The sequence below is a fragment of the Xenopus tropicalis genome, chromosome 7 (assembly GCF_000004195.4).
Source record: "Xenopus tropicalis strain Nigerian chromosome 7, UCB_Xtro_10.0, whole genome shotgun sequence".
NCBI lineage: Eukaryota > Metazoa > Chordata > Amphibia > Anura > Pipidae > Xenopus > Xenopus tropicalis.
The window spans coordinates 114,084,975-114,106,730 of NC_030683.2; the positions used below are offsets into that span (position 1 = coordinate 114,084,975).

The 21,756-nt window shown below is 41.1% G+C and overlaps 1 protein-coding gene across 4 annotated transcripts in view; it reads left to right on the plus strand.

Moving 5' to 3' along the window:
- ppp6r1 (protein phosphatase 6 regulatory subunit 1) overlaps positions 1-21,756 on the plus strand; it is a 49,341-nt gene that overhangs the window by 21,593 nt on the left and 5,992 nt on the right. The window contains exons 11-23 of one of the 4 annotated variants that reach the window (XM_031906025.1): positions 336-400; positions 883-998; positions 1,826-1,911; positions 2,867-2,956; positions 3,760-3,857; positions 12,279-12,302; positions 15,517-15,574; positions 15,671-15,816; positions 18,301-18,416; positions 18,740-18,893; positions 19,041-19,132; positions 19,499-19,697; positions 21,474-21,579. In XM_031906025.1, coding sequence (XP_031761885.1) covers positions 336-400; positions 883-998; positions 1,826-1,911; positions 2,867-2,956; positions 3,760-3,857; positions 12,279-12,302; positions 15,517-15,574; positions 15,671-15,816; positions 18,301-18,416; positions 18,740-18,893; positions 19,041-19,132; positions 19,499-19,697; positions 21,474-21,579 — 1,350 coding nt within the window. Of the gene's footprint in view, positions 1-335; positions 401-882; positions 999-1,825; positions 1,912-2,866; positions 2,957-3,759; positions 3,858-9,064; positions 10,539-12,278; positions 12,303-15,516; positions 15,575-15,670; positions 15,817-18,300; positions 18,417-18,739; positions 18,894-19,040; positions 19,133-19,498; positions 19,698-21,473; positions 21,580-21,756 lie in introns of those variants that run through there. The other 3 variants (XM_012967500.3, XM_002939242.5, XM_004916309.3) reach the window with 3 other exon arrangements.

Here is a 21,756-nt window from a genome sequence, read left to right on the forward strand (position 1 = left end):
ATTACAAAATAAAATCCTGATCCAAAAAAGAAAATAATACCTTACTTAACAGTTCAACTATAAAGTGCACACTTGCCCAGACTTTACCATTGTGGGGTTGTCTTTTATTTAAATCTGCCAACATAACATGTTATATAATCATGAAAAAACTTCATCACATTAAACTGAAATGCCTGGCTGCTGTGATCCTAGTCTAAAAATCTACTGTTATATCCCAGTCTATCTATCAGGCACCATTGCTTTACTGAACTGACTATAGTTAAAATGTCTGTGTGGAAATTCTGTACCTCAGTGCTGGAAGTAAAGGCATCTGACATACTCTTTCTTTTAATCAGCTTCTGCAAAAATGCCGCCTCGTTCAGAGAATTTTATCAGCGTGGGAAGAAAACGAGAAAGAACAGTAAGGACTACAGAAATTACATTCTCAAAGAGATTATATATATATATATATACGTAGAATTCATGTGTATATATAAAGCTGGACATACACGCACCGATAATATCTTCGTACAATATTCGGTGCGCGTATCATCGCAGGAGGCGATCGGGCAGGTTAGAAGATTTTGTTCGGCCGCCATTAAAGGTGCCTGAGCAAAATCTGCCTTCAGGGCTGAATCGCCAGAAGGAGGTAGAAATCCTATTGTTTCCTGACGATTCAGTCCTGAACATCAGTGGAGGGTTGGAATGATCTTTCAATCGAAAAAATTGCCACGTGTGTGGCCAGCTACACACACGGGTTGTTTTTTTTTTGTTTTTTTTTTAACTGATTAATAATTCATCATTGCATTCTACAACACATCCTCCTTAGATGTTCTTCAGAATGTCTATGCATCAGAATGCACAATGTGTAGACACTAAAATTTGTCTTTTTTTTTTCTTTAGATCAGAAGGAGGGCGACGCAAAGGGTTCATGGGCCATCTGACAAAAATTGCAAATTCAGTTGTTCAGAGTTCTGAAAAAGGACCAAATGTATCTCTAGTTGGACAGCTGATAAAAGGTGAGGATAAGTAGCCTCCACATTCTGTTTGCCTGACTGATTTGTGCATTTTTATTTTTGAAATTTTTTACATTTTCACTTCCAAATGTTAGTGTTTTGCAATGAAGTCACCCAAGCACAAGATGGGGCACCTTTTAACACATTCTCTGTCATTTTCTCTCCTTCATTCGCAAACTCTGCTAAGTCATTTTCATAAATTGTTCTGCCTTAAAGGGTATTACTGTACATAACTACATTGGCAGGAGTTTGCAGGGTTAATTAAAGGGTAGTTACGTACTTTGAAAGGAACAATGGCTCTTTAGTGCCAGACAAAAAAAAATTGGCAACCTCCCTCCTAGTCCAAGATCAAGGGAATCATGCTATGGGTTTCAGATTAATTTCGGTGAGGGGTTTGACCAGTAATCCCCTCTGTGTTCCTTTTGCCTTTGCAAAAATTATCTGCACACTTTTAGAAGGTGTGTGGATTCAATTGTGCTAAATAATGTGTTTTCACACAAATTTCACTGTGCATACCACAATTGGTGTGTGTGTTGGCCAGTGTGTCTCATAGTAAACCTGTATGTGAATAAAGTATAGATGACCAAGCGCAGACCATGTATTGTGATGTGAGAGTCTATAGCAAAATGTTCTGCCAAAAGTTCTTTCTGCCAATCTCTCCAGCCAATATTTCTGGTTTCTCAGTGTAATCAGCTGAAAGAACCATGCAGCCTTTGCATTTTGCGGGGAAATGAGAAAATCATACATGACCATTTATAGGGGCAGAACATTGGGAAGAATGTAATGCACTATTTCCTGATTGTTACTGTTATTTCCATACCTTCTGACAGATCTAACTGATGAAGAACAGGAATGTTGGGACGGTTTTGTATCTGGATCTCTTACAGATACAAATAAGAAGAATACCATTGACCTCGTAAGATTTTTTTAAAATCTGAATTTATTCTCCAGTAAAAAAAAAATCTGCAGTGAATTTTATAGCAGAGCTAGCTTCAGCACAGTAGTGCTGCCTGATTCTCTAGTTGTGATTGGGTCCAGTATTAAGGGCAGGGTTGTGTTTCTGTATAATCAAGTGGGGTCCTCTGCTTTGCTGTTCACACCTGCACAGACCATCTGGCAAATGCCCCAGTTATTGAGAGACGGGGGAGGGCTGTGGTCCAGAATCTCTAGGATGCACACCCCTTTTTTTGAAAGTTAGGTAAAATTTTAATTCATCCTGCTAACTATTGTTTATCCTAAAGTATTCTAAAAGAGCCACTTACCTACAGAATAATGTGTGATGTAATGGTTAATTACATAATAGGCAATGTGCTGTGATCCTTCTCCTTTAAAAATTGTGTGTTTTACTTCAGAAGCTGTAAAACAATTTATGGGCAATGACACAGGCCTGCCATGACCTATACTGTGTGGTAAAATGGACATATATGCCCCCAACATGAAACATGCTGTTTGCAAATGTAAATGTCACTGACATTTACTGGCTGCTGGTAAAAGCTGTTATTTGTTTTAGGAAAATGTGATGTTGTTAGTGCATGCTCCAGGTCGGCTATCACAAAGAAGCCAACCTGAAGCGGTGTAGGTTGGTATCCATCAACCTGGCTGCAACACTTTGCTTTGTACAACCAGGTACATCAAATAGGACTGTTTAGGGTGTACAGTGGTGTGATTAGTGGGGGGAGCAAGGCAATTTGGATGGGGCCCAAGTTTAATAAACATATGGAAAATAAACAATCCACCAGCTATGTTACATAGCTCTTCTATCATACTATTTATGCTGGATTTTAACAAATCCTGTAGACTACTTACAAAAATTATTCCTTAAATCTTACATGTGCAATATAACTAAGCGTATACCCTTTATTTGTGCTCAGATTAACACACGAAACATGCACTCCTCAAGTGATGACGAAGAGAGCGACCTGAAAGAATTCAACTTTCCCCAGGAGGCAGTGCTTCAGCAGGTTTTATTCCACTTTTTTTACAATACATAATATCTTGATATAAAATCTGTAATAGGTATAAATCTTAGGTCACTGCAGCAGCTAAAATTGGACATACATGGGCCGATAAAATTGCTGACCTCCTAAGTCAGACGGATATATGTCCGAAATCTGGCAGATGTTGATCGGACAGGTTTCAAAATCCTTTCGTGGCGGGAAACGCAATGGTGCATTGATGCGGTCCTCTCCCCAATGACCTGCATCCCTTAAATGTGATCAGTTTACTTGGGCAGATGGCTGAGTGATTGGATCAGTCCAGTATCGCCCACCTCAAGGTGGGCATATAGATGAAAGATCTGCTTGTTTGGCGACCTCTTTAAGCAAGGGGATCTTAATGTGCATGGCCACCTTAACTCTCACCATTCTTGGCTCTTTTGGTATAAAATAACATTGGTTCTATTATGTTCGTCTGTCCATTGGGAGCTGACATACATGACACCCTGACCGTTACGTACTATAAAGCAAACTATATATTTAGCGGATACTTTCTATACCCAGTATATTTGAGAGCTAAAACAAATGGCAACATTGTTCAAGAAATAAGTCATTTAGTTTTAATCTGATCATAACAATCAACTAGATCAGGCTGCTCAGTGGAGGTCAATGGGCCATCTGCAACTCTTGAAGGATTTTTATGGCCTCCATTTAAATGTAACCTGAGTCACTATAACTTTAGTTCCTTGTAAAACAAACTTAATCTGTTTGTATTTATAATCTATTAGTGATTTAGTTTATTAAATATTATTCTGTATCCTTTGTTTCAGGCTTTTGTGGATTATCAAATGCAGCAGATGACATCTGCCTTTATTGACCACTTTGGATTTAATGATGAGGAGTTTGGAGAGCAAGAAGAGAACGTCAAGTCAGTACATTTTTTTTTTTTTTTGTATTCTTTATTGGAAGATTTGCGTTTGCGTCATGTTATATTTTGCCTTTATGAAATTATCTGAGTCTGTCATTGTTTTGTAAGACTTGCCTATATTGGCTGCAACTTAAGTATGGGACCAAAACTGTGGTCTTGACCTGATGACCTGATTGAAGCCTGGTCACATATGGATTTATTACCAAAAACAGGTCTATTCATGAAGCTTTTATCTTTGCTTTCATAAGGCACTGTTGGCAGTCACTATGTCTGTTGTGCAGGGCAGGCATCATATTATGCAACAGATTACTGACCACATGGACACATCGTAGGTCTATGAAATAATCAGAGTAAAAAAATGTTCATGATACAGTGGTTGAATTTGACTTTCAGGGCTCATATGTTTTGGTCATTGAGCTGTTGCTCTGTTGGAGCATTATGATGCATTTAAGGGATAATCCGCTGTGTTATTCACCAAACTGGATTTTTAATCCTGTTCGATCCATATCTGACCAAGCCTCACATTTTTTGTATATTATTTTCATACAGATGAATTGCAGTCGCCATATTGCTTGTTGTGTTCTGTATTATTTTGACGGTGAACAAATTCCATGTACTGAATTTTAGTTATTCAGTGCTGCAGAAGTTTAATGTCCCACAGGGAGATTTAGTTACTGCGATTTTTAAAAAGCGAGTTCCAATGACAAGTCACTTGTCTTTTCCTAACAAGATTTCTCAAGTTTTCAACAACAGAGCGATTCTATTTCCCACTAGTCCAGTTGTCATATTCTCCGCTCACAATTAGAAATGACGTTGCAATTCAGTGCAATGTGGAAATCTCAGCGGCTTCCTGCTCAGTGGGTTTTACTTACTATTCCATTAGTTTTGAATGGCAATGCTTTCTTTGTAAGATCACTCGAGAAAGGGTCTTGTAGCGATTCGGAGCGATAAGCGATTTGATGTAGTATCGTCAGTTCAGGTACTGGCGATTTATATTCTTCTCTATGTAGAGGCAAAACGAGCGACTTGTTGCTGGAACCCGCTTTTTAAAAATCACAGCAACTAAATCTCCCCGTGGGACATTAGCCGAAGAGTAAAGGTCTGTACAAATCAAAAGCTATCCCTTCATAGTGTATACTTTGAAAGAAAAATAAAATAAAGGCTGCTTTAGGGCTCTGGCACACGGGGAGATTAGTCGCCCGCAACAAATCTCCCTTGTCTCGGGCGAAAATGTCACTGGTGGGATGACACACGCTGCACAGACGATTTCGGCAGATCGCCGAAGTTGCCTCGCCGGTGGGATGGCAACCCGGGGAAATTAGTTGCCCGCGAACAGGGAGATTTATCGCGGGCGACTAATCTCACCATGTGCCAGAGACCTTATAGCCATGGTCTGTTTTTCTGCGAATAAAGAGCCTGTGCAAACATGTCTTAAGCCCTTAAATGTTCTGTTTTCCATTCACTGTGTGTAGCAGATAGCAAACAGGCATTTAACAATTCTTAAACTGAGCATTGCATGACATTAGAAACTAACTCTGTGGCCAGTTCATAGAAACATATGTGACATTCATACTATGCAAGTGCAACTGTATTACCCAAAATACAAATTAAAATCCCAATCCGGTACAGGGCACCATGGGCATTCTGTTGGGAAGCCGTGAAAGAATGACACTTTTCAAATGCAGGTGATACAGATGCTCTGGTCTCAAGTCTCCCTTCATAAAGGAACAACATTGTCATGTTAGCATTAAAAGCTTCGAATACAATATGTTCTTTTGGGGTGCACCAAATCCTGTGACCTTATGCAAAGGTTCCAGTTCATCTAAATCCACAGTTTCATGCTGCTCAGATCAAATCTTTTGTTTAAGAAGATGACATTAAAGTTCTAGATTAAGTATGCTACAAAATTAGCAAGTTAGACCTGATGTTTGCTTGGGGGGTTTAGCATGTCTCCGAATTTAAAAATTTGGTGCTTCCCTAATATTCTTGCCGACACGGACTATGAATAATGTCACTTTGTGATAAACAGGTTTTTAAGTATTTTTCTTTTAAGTGTCTATTGTTTCTGTGTTTATTTCCTGTGCTTTAGCTGTAGCGTGTTCTTCATTTTATGTTAGATGTATGCTTCCTTAAGTATCAGTAGTTAAGACTGAGTGGAGTGTTTGTGTACCTTACTCTAGTTTTACTGCATAATATTTGAGTGCCTTTCCACTCTCTTGTATTTTATATACTAGATGTGTATAGGTTTTTCTAGGGCTATTTAAAAGAATGGAAGTTGTTTTGTGGTAGGTGGAGTAGGTGAAGACTGCCTCAGACGATGCAACCCTGAATCGGTCTAAAGGGCCTGAATCAGCAGCTTAAATCTGCTTGTGTCAGAGTGCTGACAGTTGATGTAGTCTCCTTCCTTACTCCTTAAAGCGGACCTGTCACCCTAAGAAATAACTCCAAATTATTTTCTATATTGTTAGTTGAGCAAAATAAACTTTACTTACTCTATATAAATAATATAAATCTTGTTTCCTTCCGTCTTGGAATTACTCAGTCAAAGCAAGCAGGCAGGCACCATTTTTTGGACCCTGTTATTAAGACAAGCTTTGTATCATGCCAAAATCTTGTTTATGTGCCAGAATGGGGGACCTGATGCCCAGGCCCATGCACTGGCTACACAATTAGATGAGGAGGAGGGAGGGGGAAAGTGAGATGTGCAGTGACATCTAGGAAGTGTTGAATGGAAAGCTAAAGTTATTGTCTGCCCCGCCTCTATGCCTAAGGCATAGAGGCGGGGCAAGCAATATATGATTGTCAGCTGTGATTTTTAAATACCTTTATAATGGGTTTGGATGTGTTAATATAAAAATGAATTTGGGTTTCATGTTTAATTTGAACAGGACTTTTATTATACAGATTTTCATGTCTGGGTGACAGGTCCACTTTAAGCTGGCTGTACATGTAAAGATCTGCTCGTTTGGTAGATCAGGTTTGACAGATGCATACTTAGGAGACGGCAACAACTGTCCAATGTGGCCCAACAGGATTTTTAAACCTGCCACATAAATATCTGGCTGATCTGCCGCTTTGAAATTAATTGGACTGTTGATGGGACTCTGGCTGAGTCAGCAGATACTGTTGGCCTGTGTATGGGTTACTCTAAATGCAGCAATCTGATCTCTTCAATGTACACCTGGCCTATTCCCTTTGTGCTTTAGATAATACAGCATTGCATACCTTGTAACAAATGGTGAAGCAGAGGAGCTTACTTAGTAAAGTTTACTGCTTATGTGTTTATTGATCCACTACCTGTTCAGGCAGGCTGTTATCACGTAAAGCATTAAATGATAATACCTGCTGTCCATGGTGTCCATCTGAGTGGTGTCCATCTGAGTGGTGTCCATCTGAGTGGTGCCCATCTGAGTGGCGCCCATCTCAGGCTACTTTAGTAGTAAATGAGTAGCAGCATGTACAGAGTTCTCAATTTTTTTTATTTTTTTTTTTGTGCCTGTAAAGTGTTCAATTATCTGTAGACTTGGCTTGAAGTCCAAGTACTGCTTTTATATTCTTGTATGTAGTTATCAGTTTCCTAGAAGTCTGGTCCACATAGACTGAGCCATAAGGCCGTATCAGCTGATAGGTTAGATGTTCCATAAGCTTTTTCATGATATTGCATAAATATTAGAGGGTTGGTGGGGCCAAACTTTTACTTTCCAAGCGGGCAGCGATCCTCACCGAGGTCTTTGACCAAAACATACTTATTACCCTAGATAGGACAGAGCTGTTTTACCATTTTCTTGATTGTGTTGTCTATTGAATTTTTCTGGCCTTAGATCTTTTCATGCAATGTCTGTCCTTCTCAACATTTGAATTAGCCATAGGGTTAAACAGTCTACTGTAATGCTGTCACACTCAAAAAAGAAAAGAGGCAATACAAAATGTGGTTTTTCTAAAACCTTGATGGGTTGTCTGTATATTGGTAAATGTAGGTACAAAAGTCAGTCTTTTTTAATGACTCTTAATGACTTTAATGACTCTTTTTTAATGACTCAGAATGACAAAGAATGAATTACAAGTTCTAGTAATGCCTTGGTGGGCAATATGTTTTCTTACACAGCTCATTTTATATCTTTCTCTGTTGGTGGTGACATGGTGGTTTTGGTTAATAATAAGCCAGATTGGCTGTCTATATTCTCAACAGTGACCCAGCCTAAGCCATGATGTGGAGTGATGGTCTTGATAAAGGACATGCTGTCCTGATCATGTAGTATGGTGCAAAACCAATAAAGTACATTGCTGCATAGTGCTGCTTCTCTGCTTCCTCCATACTTTCTTTTTTGGTCTTGAAAAATAGGCCGTGGTCTTGTTTCTGTCCACACTGGTCCATTTCCGGTTTGTTTGACTGTAACTGGATGAATTTATTTAATTAATCTGAGATGTTAACAGTCTGTTTATTGTATCAGCTCCAGCATTGCCAGTTCCAGACACCATTCCTTGTCGAATTGTTTCTTTTCTCCTATTCAAACTTCAGGAAAATCCTATTTTGTTAAACCAAAGGGTAAAACCTAATTTGACATTATGCTCCACTCTAGCCAGTTTTTCTTGAGGTGCTGAAATGTTAGTGCAGGGATCCCCAACCTTTTTTACTCATGAGCCACATTCAAATGTAATAGCAATTGGTAAACCATACAAGGAGATGTCAAATAAGGACTTTGATTGGCTATTTGGTAGCCCCATGTGGTCTGCTGGCCTGCAGGTTGCTCTTCTTGGAGTAAAATTGTGTCTCTGTGCTTCCAAAACTTGCCTCCAAGCCAGAAATTTAAAAATGGGCAACATCAAAGGGGTTGGTTTGCAAAATGTTGCTCACTAGCTGCTGGTTGGGGATCACTGCATTAGAGTCACCACATCTAGGTTGTCATCATTCAAAGGGCATGGACGTTGGTTAAGTGAAGCCTGGAGTTCTGTGATTCTGGGTTGTGCAAGCCATGTACTTTGCTAGGTATTTACTCTAAGCAAGAGGCGCAGCACTATTTTTAAGCGCTGTCAATTTTGCCATTCAAGCTCCTCTGCTTCACCACGTATTTGTATGTGCCAAATTATGCCAATGGGGATACATGTAGGAAAATAACAAGTGTGTGTGTGACAGTGAGCGTTGGCATTGGATGTTTTGCTCCTGTCTCTGCAGGTACTGATGATAGTGCTGCTGCTTTTGCTTATAGTGAGTCCAAAGCGCAACAGAAACTAGCGGACGGGGAAAAAGGAAATGCTTTGTGCCGTCAGTATTTCTCACTTGGTGATCTAGCTAAAGCGCTCCTGGGACTGCAGAAAAAAGAACTAAGGTTGAGTCTGCATCATGCCACTCTGGGACAATACATAAAAGCTAAGCGTATCCCAAGAGGACTGCGTTCAGGACTTTCCCCTAACTTGTGTGCTGATGATCCTATACTTTTACAAGGCTGGGAAGAAATCAGCAATAAGTATAGCCTAGAACTCATGAGTCTTACTACTGAACGCCTGCAAGCCAAACTGGTTAGTGTGAAGGAGAATATCACTAAACTTAAAAAGGACCTTGCTACTCAATGTAACAAAGCAGATTTTAGCCGCCTACTTACCGAGCATAATGAGATCTTGAATAAACTTCGCCAGAGTATTATATCTCGGAAGCTGAAGAAGTTTGAGCGTGATACAAGGGACTATCAATTAAACCGAGTTTACACATGGAAAGAGGAGCACAAAAGGCAACACTTCAGAACAGATGAAATAACTGGAATGGTGGGACCTCCTAGCCAGTCAGGAAATTCACGTTGTCTTCGTTCTTCGTCACTTCAAGCCAGCACTGAGACAGACTCGCTAACTAGAACCAAGCCTGTGTTTTTGTTGGATGAATGGCCTTGGTGTAGCAGCCGTAGACCAAAGGTAACACAGATCTTTTCACTGCATCCCACCAGCCCAGATTTAGAAGGAGAAACATCCAAAAAGGAACCTCTTACCTAGGAGGTAACTAATATTGTAGTTTATGTCTTTCCCCATGAACTTACTCAAGCTGAGTGAGCTGGAATGGGTTCCATATCCAAATAAATATGGTAATTATTGACAGTTATGTAAAGAGACTGCCTTCAATCTTCTAGATGCTTTGCAACCCCTTTTTATTACATTGGGCATCCCCTCAGCAGACTGTTTTTAATTCAAAACCAAGTTAAAATGCCTTTGAATTATTACAAGTATCTTCCCATTGAGTTGCCCTATGCCAGTGGTCAGAATTTTCAGGAGATAGCAGCCATTGCCCAAATCCTTGTGGTGCTTTTGATCGCTGTCAGTGGGAGAAACCTGTAGCAGGTCATGGACAATGTGATCACTGCCCTAAAGGGTTTCCCATATATATATATGGGACACATATATATAAGATATATAAGACAGCATTGATACATTTATGTTGAGGGTATTTTTATATTTAAGACCTATATGTACTATGGGATTCTTGACACAAGTGTGTTTCACTTTATTTTGGTTTTGCTTAGAAGGGACAGATGGGCATTTCTCCCTTTTTACTATCTAGCTGGACTTTGCCATAAGAAAATGGACTTGGACTACAAGTTTAGGAGCTGAAGTTATGTTTTTACCACGTGTCCTTTTATAGAGGTGTCTGGTGCAGTGTTCTGTTTCACTTAATAAATGGCTGCAGTTTGAATGGTATATTGGGTCAATTGATTTCATCTATCTGTTCAGGTTCCTCCTCTTCACCATTTGTTCTGTGCTTTTAAGCTTATGGCCCTCAGGGAGATAAATCGTCCGCAATAAATTACTGGTGAAAAGACATACGTGTCACAAAGTGATGTGTATGCCTTCCCACTGGTGATTCATATTATTGCTGGTAGGAAGGCGTTTCTGGAGTTTAGTTGCCAGCGGTAGCAAAGATTCATAGTGCGCGACTAATCTCACCTTCATTACCCAGCCCATAGCAAATAATATATAGTGCGCGTGCCCTAATGCTTATTCCCCAGAAGCACAGTAGATGTGGGAATTTGCACCTTTAGTTAAACACAACTTTGTTGTCACACAAAGCACAATATGCTTCAGGTCTGTGTCAGGTCAACAGAGGTGTCGGCTGAGGAATGTATTAGTGAGGCTGTCTGCCCACAAGATGGGAATTGGGTGGCATCATGCAATGAAAGGGTAAATGTAAAGGTACTTTCAGAATTAGGCAATTTGTCCCCTTTAATGGCTAAAATTTCAGTTTTATCTTCATTATCTACCAATGGCCTCTCCTAATGGGACATCACATAAGTAGGAGGGAACAATACCTTGCAGCCCAGGGGTGTTTCATGAACAGAAGCCATAAATGGCACTCCTCATAGCAGGGAGTATACTCTAGGTTTTCCTAGAGCTGGGCGGTATGACCAAAAATTTATATCACAGTATTTTTCAAAAGTATATCGGTGTCACGGTATTTGACGGTATTTTTTTTTTCCATGCATGATTAGGTGTTAACCCCATTTCCTAATAAATTAGAGAATAATTACTGCAGTATTGAAAATCAGAGTCAGGCAAGTGAAGGATTGGCAACAGAAAGTCGTAAGGTAAATCAGGCAGGCTTAGTTTCCCAGGCAAGGCCGCAGACAACATAGCACAGGAGAAGGCGTTTGATAGCTTTTAAATACCCCCCACGCATGCGCAGAACCAGCGCCGTCAGCGCGTCGCGGACGTGCACGCTTTGACATGTACGTGCGATTTGACGCACGCGAGACCGGGCCGCATGGGTGAGTACCCTGACACCCCGGTATTGCGGTATCTGAAAAATGAATATAGTTTAAAAAAAAAAAAAAACCACCGGTATTCGGTATTAAACGGTATATCGCCCAGCCCTAGGTTTTCCCACTTAGAGGTAAACGTTGGTGTTTTCCTGTTACAAGCATAATTCTGTGGTGGAAGTGTGAGGTCATATTAGCTCTTAAAAGGCCTCAGGTTGAAAGGATTCAAGAGGTATAGGGCACTCAGTGTACCAGAGCCCAAGGGAACTATGGAGTGGAATGAGGTGAATGAGACCTGATGCTCTGTAGATCTGATACACATTATTTAGCATCAGATAAGCAAGGTTCTTGGTGTACTGATCCATTTGGAGCACTTGCATGTTTCCATGTTACTTGATTTAAAAAGACTCTGTATTTCCTCTCCGTTGTCCATCCATGAAACATGTGGGCCTGAGACTGGAACATCTTCTGACGTCACGTCGTCAACATTTGGAAAGTTTCATTCTTTTTATGATTCTCACAATTGAGTTGCACATGGTGGGTGCCCTGTATTGTTACACCGGGTGATTATCTGTGTTTGGCATACCTGTGCTATGGGAATTTAATTATAGGCCAAATTATTGATTCCTCTTCAGTTCCTCCTTTTGATGTGCGTGCTCTCTCTCCCTTTCTTTCTGACTTTCAGCGCACACTTTCGACAGCTGAAGAGGTAAAATTCATATTTTTCCCAAGGAACGTTGGGGCATGAAATGGTTACTTTCTTGTACTTTTCCAGCGCCCTTAGGTCTATGGCTTTGAGTGTCTGGGTGCTAGCAGGAAGAACCAAGGTGATCAAATCTCCTTTCCTTGCTCCCCGTCCTTGGGGAAGGGCATTTGACCACAATGGTTCTCCATCCACACACACAGATTTATTGCCACTACTTTTCCTGAGCTAAATCATGGCAACAAAATGTCTGGGATTGTCTCCAAGCAAAGTTTATAGGGTATCCAATGCTTAAGGCATAGAAGCGTATTGATATACTCAAGGTGCAGCCTGCCCGTTGGTGCAGTAATTGCCACTAATATAATTGAGGGCACTGCCAGGCATTTGGCGTGGAGGCTTTTTATTTATTGATTTATTTTTATTGTCCCTGAACGGTGCATCCATTTGCGATATTAGCTCGGTGCTCACATTGTTTTTTAGAAAATTATACTCCATTAAAAAGCAATAGCATTGGACTATTCCTTGGCATCCTGATTTAAGCCTCTGTAGGGACCCCATGTTCCCTGCTGCTCAGTCTGTTTCATTCTCTCATTATGCTTTGCTTATTTGCCATATCAGGTAAATCTTTTAAGAAGTAGTGTATTGGACTTTCCAACAACACTTAAATCAATGTAAAAGGGCTTTTTAAAATTTTCATTAGTTGTACAGATGAAAGTTTTCAGGTTGTGAAAACCAGACTTATTTAGGCAGGCTGGCGTGAGAGATTGCTTATATGATAAAGGTTTTTGCCAGCCCTAATGGGAGTTCATCACAGCCATTACTAATTCCACTCTACAGTCTGATATCAATAGGTTAAGAAATAGTCTTTGTGTTAAGCCACCCTGCCCCCCCCCCCCTTCATTTTTATTATTTATAGTGCACATAATTATGTATTGTTAGGCAAACAATACAAGGAGAGGAAGCGAATATATGGCGGCTTCTGCCATTTAATCTCACAGATACCAGAGAGAGAGGGTGTAGCAGGTCTGTTTGCCTTTCAGTCCAGTTTAGCAAGGCTGTGACCAAACCCTGGACATATTATTGGGTAACTTCTTTTAGGACCACTTCTTTTCAACCTTCTGTTTGTTCCCTACTTTTTAAGTGATTTTTAGACCCTGTGACAGTAACCCTTCCCTTGGATCCTTCAGCCTTCTTTCTCAGTCCTTAGGATCCAGACAGAAGTTTGCTATCACACCCAATACTTGCTATCCAAACAGGGTATATATGAAATCGGATACTCGGGATCTGGGCAAAAGAGGCTTGAAGGGTTGGGGCAGAAGGAGGTTGCTATCGCATCTGATACTTGGGATCCAGAAGGTTGAAGGGTCAGGGCAGAAGGTTGCTATCACATCTGATACTTGGGATCCAGAAGGTTGAAGGGTCAGGGCAGAAGGTTGCTATCACATTTAATACTTTGGATCCAGAAGGTTGAAGGGTCAGGGCAGAAGGTTGCTATCACATCTGATACTTGGGATTCAGAAGGTTGAAGGGTCAGGGCAGAAGGTTGCTATCACATCTGATACTTGGGATCCAGAAGGTTGAAGGGTCAGGGCAGAAGGGTTCTAACACATTTGATACTTGGGATCCAGAAGGTTGAAGGGTCAGGGCAGAAGGTTGCTATCACATTTTATACTTCGGATCCAGAAGGTTGAAGGGTCAGGGCAGAAGGTTGCTATCACATCTCATACTTGGGATCCAGAAGGTTGAAGGGTCAGGGCAGAAGGGTTCTAACACATTTGATACTTGGGATCCAGAAGGTTGAAGGTTCAGGGCAGAAGGTTGCTATCACATCTGATACTTGGGATCCAGAGGAAAGACTGAAAGTTCTGGACAGAAGGTCACATCTGATACAACCTTCTTTCTGGATCCTTCAGCATTTGGTTTTGGATCCTAAGTATCAGATGTAAGGGGTGTTAATACTTTATTGTATTAACTGTATAACTGTATTAACTTTATACTGTATTGAAGAAACATGTGTTCCCAGCCCTAGGCACAGAGAGCTGAAGGGTTCTAGCTTTATTTCTACTTTGCCCATGTAGATAACGGACATTGTTGCCTTTATTTGTTGTATCTACGTGCACTCCCATATTTGTATCGTGTATCCTGTCTCCATCGAGTCTCTGGGGTTCCTGGTTCTGCCAGTGCATTATTAAGCACATTTTTCTCTTTTTGTCTTTGCTTTTCAGTCTGTCTAAGCTAGCCGTGTCTAAAGGACCAAGTATGGTCACATCACCTCCAAAGTATTAAGACAATGCCCAACGTTTAAATAATTCACTAGAACTATGGCAAGTTGGAAAATGTTTTTTCCAAAACAAATCAGTTACTAGAGCTTCTCCAGCAGAATTCTGCAATGAAATCAGTTTTTTTAAAGCGCAAACAGATTTGTTTTTTATATTTGGGAAATTTCACATGGTGCTAGCCATATTCTTCATTTCCCAGGGTGCCACAGCCATGTGACTTTTGCTCTGATAAACCTCGGTCTCACTTTACTTTACCATACCGCAAGTTGGAATTATATCACCCCCCCCCCCTCCCAGTAGCCGATCAGCAGAACAATGAGAAGGCAGCAAGATAGCAGCTCCCAGAAGATATCAGAATAGCACTCAATAGTAAGAAATCCAAGTCCGGCTTGGGACTCCTCCAGTTACATTGGAGTAGGAGAAACAATAGGTTACCTGAAAGCAGTTCTAATGTGTAGTGCTGGCTCCTTCTGAAAGCTCAGACTCAGGCACAATGCACTGAGATGGCGCCTACACACCAGGCTAATCATGTGTATACCTTGCACCCTCTCACCCTGGTGTTGCTATTTAAACGTAGGATTTTGCAAGTACAACATTGATGAATTGCTTGGTCTTGGCAGTCATTTTTCTTACATATTTTCAGTGATGTTGGAAGTCCAAAACAGTTGGTAAATATCGGCAGAGGGCACTCTTGCACGGGTTCGGCAATCTGCGCATGGTAGCAGTTGCAAGCACAGTGTGCAAGAGAGCATTGTGTGGCGCGGGGTGTGTTACACACTTGGGCTTTGTCACTGACATCACATGGGTGAATAACTGTAGGCAAAAGACACAGTCCTTCTTCTTCTGGGGCTGATTGGCTGATATGGCTGCATCTGAACAAGCAGACATTATTAACTGCTTACTCAGCAAACCTATTAACAATGTCCTGTTCCCTTTTACAGCGCCCCCTTTGATAAAACTGCCAACATTACCTTTTCTCTCAGTGCGGACGAAGAGGGTGTAAGTATTTATTTAGATAGTGCTTCTGTTCTGCCTAAAGGGTCTGAAATGCTTTTAATCATTTTACTGTTTTTTTTTTTTTTTTTTCACTTTCAGCCCAATTCCAATTTGTTTGAGGTTTGCTACAAGGAGCGAATCCAACAGTTTGATGATGAAGAAGATGAAGGTTCAGATGGAGAGGATATCTGGCCTGAAAAAGAGTTACGGTTTTCTTCAGGCACAGTACAAAGCTCTGGGACAAGGTGTGTTTATGGGAATTTAAATTTATTTTTATTAAAGTGGGATGTTCTCCTCTGCATATATATTAGCCTTTGCCTTGGCACAGCTTTTCTGTTTGAACTGTACACCAGATATTGTAAAAAATCATAGGTTTGTATGTATCTATTCAAAGGCTACCATATTTGCAAAGTGAAATCCAGAGACAGGGCGTAGCCTGCCCACTGTGCACACATTTTTTTATATACCCTGCCTACTTGTGGCCACTCCACTTTTGCCAAACAGCCACTCAACATCAGAGCCACACAATATAAGATTTTCTTTATTGCAAGTATATACAGGAGAGACAATAAGACAGAGGAAAGTTGGGAACCCTGGAATGGAGAGAGAGGGAAAGTGAGAAAGAAGAGAGAAATTGAGAGCGAGGAAAAAATAGAAGAGATTGTCCCACAGTTGGGGTTTGTTTACTTATACAGAGATCAAAGGTTAATAAGTGTTTTAAGTAAAAGCTGGAAAATAAAGCACAGTCTGTGGTTGAGTTAGAGGGGGGGAATTCACAAAAGTGGAGAGAGCCCATTTTTGGAGTAAAACTGGTGGAAAACACTTTCTCCAGATTCACAAACAGAAATCAGCCTAAATTCCGACTCAACCGCCACTTTTCCGTTTTTGGTGAAAGAAAGACATTTTACAGACACTTTTGTGAATTTGTCGTTTAAACGACATTTATACGACGTTTTCCCGACATTTTTTCCCGACATTTTCCCCCGTCATTTTCAAAATGGAGTAAAGCTTAGTGTCAGACCAATTCTAAGCTCTTCTGTTTTGTTTGGTTTCCCCCAGTCTCTATTTCACACCTAAGGTAGGGGCCCCATTGGGGGTCATTAACATATAAATGGGGATTAGCAGCCTCATTGTTAGGGGGCAAGTCTCTGTCTCACCCTAGAACAATAGGTGCAAAAAGCCTCATTAACATTTTATAAACAAGTAAAACTGATTGAAAAAAGTTCAATTTATATCTTATATATAAAAAGTTTTCCCCTCACATTTGCATTGCTATGCTAGTTTTAGCTTAATCAGTGGGGCAATAATAACATTTTGAGAGATTCCCAGAGATTGCCCGAGTATTGGCCCTCTGCTCGCTCACAGGCCTCATGGGTCTGTATAGGGCAGTATCAAGCCTGTGTTTTGCTCCTTAATTAGAGAGATATGTGCCACTTGCAAATCCTTTGCTGTCATCCCACTCTATCTGCTTCCACACCAAGCCTAGATTGGTCTCCCAGTATGCTTTAAACTGTTTCTCCCATACAAATTCCTGCTGTATACGATTAGGGGTAATTTCCACTGCCACTCGGCCTGCCAGTCTCAGATCCACCTGCAATGGGACATGGTCTGGGTATATTCTTGTAGTGTCACACTTTACTGCTGCACTGCAAGTTGATGTGATATCACCCCCTCCCTTTCCCTTCCAGCATCCAATCAGCAGAACAATGGGAAGGGAGCAAGATAGCAGCTCCCAGTAGATATCAGAATAGCACTCAATAGTAAAAAAATCCAAGTCCAACTTGGGACTCCTCAAGTTACATGGGAGTAGGAGAAACAATAGGTTAGCTGAAAGCAGTTCTAATATGTAGCACTGGCTCAGATTCAGAGTGAAATATTTGCTATGTAAACAGTGTAATTTAGAAATAAAAACTATATCATAAAAATCATGACAATCCCTTTAAATATAAAAAAAAAGTTGGGGAGCAAAGCAAGCATGAAAAAAGTTCCTAGGTGGTGCCCAATAAGGACTGTGATTGTTTATTTGGTAGCCAATATACACTGGCAGCCTACAGGAGTCTCTGTTTGGCAGTAGAGACATGATATTTATGCCTCCAAACCTTGCCTCCAAGTCAGAAATTCAAGAATACACACCTGCTTTGATACTGCTGGGAGCAACATGAAAGGGGTTGGTGAGAAACATGTTGCTCGCAAGCCACTGGTTGGGGATCACTGATCTATAGCTTCTGTGTAGTGGACACTACTGGGCAGCAGTCTGGCTCTGCAAACAGAAATCTGGTCTGCGTGCAGAAAGGACAATGATAGGATCCCTCACTTCCCATCCCCTGCCAATCAGATTAGTGCTGTCGCCCCATGTTTGCAGTGCCAGGCCCTTGCCATTAAATTAATTGGTTGAATGATGCAATAAATAGAGCTCCTAAATAAGACAAAATACCCAGACACCCTCTAAACTGTGAAATTAGCCTATATTATCTGATGTACTGTTGAGAGAGATATACCATAAAACTGTGCCTGGGGAAACTCACTGTGTGTGTGTGTGTGTGTGTGTGTGTGTGTGTGTGTGTGTGTGTGTGTGTGTAAAGACCAATTGCAAGTTGTCTCAGAATATTACTACCTACATCTTACCTACTTAAAAGGGTAGTTTACCTATATAAATTAACTTTAATGTTCATCAGCTGTATGCACACTGGCCTTTTTTATTGTGTGACAAAAATCACTTGCTTTATTAGGAGTTGTGGGAGCACTGATAGTGAAGAAAGCAGAGATTCCGACGAGGAGGAGGAAGATTCTGGTGGAGGTGATGGCGTTGATCATAACGGTGATTCCGCTCCAGAAACTCATGAAGGTAACCAACTACTAAATATTGGCACTGCCTAACCCTCCCCAGTACCTGAATGGTTGTGCCATGGACTGAACAATAGGATACGCACAACTGTCCATACGCGGTAGGGCCACATTCTGTTCTGTTTGGGAGCCGTAGTTTTCTCTTTTCTTCCTTTTCTTCCTGCACCCAACAACATGGTGCACTGAAATGACATGTTTGACTTGTACAGGATCACAGAATGGTTTGGCAGTCAGGATTGCAATAAGAACGGTATGCTAAATGCAGGAAGATGAATAGGGCCTTTAGATTTTTTAAGTAAGAATTTCATTGTTGTGACCTTTCAGAGCCTAACTGGAGTGCAACTTTTGATTCCACACCGGCAAACCCCCCTTCATCTCCCTCAGCCAACGCACCAGATACAGGGTCTTCTGTGTGGGATGGTTCTACGTCCCAATCACAACATCAAGAAGGCTGGGCTGACTTCAGTGAGCAAAACAGGTTGGTTTGTTTTGTTTCATGTTTTGTAGCTCTATAGAAACATGGATTTAATGGAAATGACTTTTCTATTAGTTACCAACAAAACAGATAATTACTGAATGAGGAGAGATTTGGGGCGCACATGACCGATTTTTGCTTTGCATTTAGTTCCCAGACAACAGTACAAGGGGAGACGCCAGTAATTTCAGACAAACCTTTACCTCAGGAAGAGCTCAACACAGCGTTATCTGCTAAAGAAAGTGAGTATGGCACACTATACGGCCAAAAGTATGCCGACTACTGCCTGGCCTACATTTCATTTCAAAACCAAGGCTGTTAACCTTTATTATGTTATAGAAAGGCCAATTCTTAGCAGCTTTTTAACTGGTCTTGAAATTTTTTATTTTTTTTTATATAGTTTTTGAATTATTTGCCTCTATTCTCATTTGTCTCTCCAACTTTCCAATTGGAGTCACTGGCCCCATCAGCCAAAAAACTATTGCTCCGTGAGGCTGCAATGTTATTGCCATTGTTACATTTTATTACTTATCTTTTCTTTCATGATCAGAACACTGAAGCCCAGCAGAACTACTAAACACTTCATTTTACATTGAATCTCTTATTAGAAACCTCCAAAACCTCAGTCTGTTTGGGTGAATCCCAGGAAAGCCCAGCAGCGCCACCCTGTTCCGGTGCAGAGAAAGGTACAGTGCCAGTGACTTCTAGCTGTAAGCCCGGTGATGGAACAGAAAGCAGGGTAACTTGGAATGGTGAAACTGATGAATCCACATCACAGCTTGAAGAGGTGACAGAAATATGTGACAGGTACTCTTCAGCGGCAGCTTTTGATCACTGGGGGAATTATGGGTTGAACACGTCCCTGTGATTAAAGAAAGTGACCTTCCACTTACCCTTTCACAGTGCCAGCTCTTCTGTCCTAAGAGGTAGGGTTTAGCCCACAAGCTGGAAATAGTTACGTGGACAGTAATGCAAGGCTACTGCATGTCAACCCTAGGGTCACAGGGGTTATTTCCTGTTGGTTGTTAGAACTGGTAGATTCTAGTTCCCGGCAATTTTTTATGGTAGCCATTTGATGAGCGAGAATAATGGTGTGAGAAATTGTTTCTCAGGCCAGGTGGTACATGTTTTACAAATAAATATTTACCTACTCTGTGCTGCTGATTTAAAGGAGAAAGAAAGGCAAAGTCACTGAAGGCTAAAGTAATACCTTAGGTGAAGGTCAGTAACCCAAAAGAGTGTGTCCTATTAAAGTTGCTTGGCCTTATTCCAAGCAAATAGTGAATACACAGTGGCCTTTTAAGCTGCTCTATGCTGCTGCCTAGTTGTGGATATTAGTACTGCATCTGGAGAGTAACAGTAGTTGAAGGCATCTATTAAAAGGAGAAGGAAAGGCAAAGTCACTTGGGGGTGCCAAAATGTTAGGCACCCCCAAGTGACTTTAATCGCTTACCCCGTACCCCGGGCTGGTGCCCCTGTTAGTAGAAAACAGCACCAGCCGGGGTAGCAGCGATCGCTTCCTCCTTCCGGGTTCCCTGCGCGCGCATGTGCAGTAGAGTGAATAGTGGAACTTTTAACAGAAAAGTCGGCTTTTCACTCTACTGCGCATGCGCCGACCGCTGGCATTTTCGGAAAGCAAGGAGGAAGCGCTGCGCTCCAGGTACCCCGGGCTGGTGCCCCTGTACGGAGAAAACAGCACCAGCCCGGGGTACCTGGAGGTAGGCGGTTAAAGTCACTTGGGGGTGCCTAACATTTTGGCACCCCCAAGTGACTTTGCCTTTCCTTCTCCTTTTAAGAGATGCCTTCAACTACTGTTACTCTCCAGATGCAGTACTAATATCCACCACTAGGCAGCAGCATAGAGCAGCTCAAAAGGCCACTGTGTATTCACTATTTGCTTGGAATAAGGCCAAGCAACTTTAATAGGACACACTCTTGTGAGTTACTGACCTTCACCTAAGGTATTACTTTAGCCTTCAGTATTGGTGAGTCTCGTATCACATTACTTTATGTTTTACTATATTGCTTCAGTCGTGATACTGATATACGGATATACTTCTGCTTATGTATGGCAGTACTTGCCCAAGTATTTCTTTATTGAGGTGAATATTTATTTCTGTCCTTGATACTGTCTGAGTGTTTAACCCTTTCTTTGTCAAGAACGTAGATTCAACTGTTTTGGTTTTTTTTGTTTGTTTGTTTTTTAGCAAGGGGTTTACTTTAATTAGGTTGGTGTTTGGGCCTCCCAGTCCGGGTCTGGCTATGGGAAAAGTGCTTTGTCTAAATGGAAACTGCTCTGAAACATTTCTTTCATTATTTTAGTTTTTTTGGTTTTCTTCCCTCCACCTAAAAAATTTCAGTTTGTTTTTCAATTGAGTGGTACAGTTTATAGGTCACATTAAAGGTGGAAAAAGTTCTGAAATGATTTATCTTTGTCTCATTTTTGTATAGCATAGGAACCTGACATTTTACCAGGGGTGTGTAGGCTTTTTATATCCACTGTATGCAGGTTTGTGCTCACATAGTATGTTCAGGGCTTTTTCTACAATACTTCATATACACAATTTTTGTTGTCATTTTTAGCGAATCCGTTGCCTCACACAGTAATGTACAGAATCCGGTGCAGCCGCAGCTGACTCTCACAGACAGACCGAGCACAGAAATTTCTCCAGCAGAAAATACAAATTAGGTAAGTCCTGTTACTAGCGGCGGGGCACATCTGTTCTGCTCAAGCTTTACTAAAGGGTATATTTATCATTCTGTGTAAAAAGTGGAGTGAAGCATTACCGGTGATGTTGCTCGTAGCAGCCAAACAGATGCTTTGCTTTGGTTTTCTAACTGTTAAAATCTAATTGCTGATTGGTTG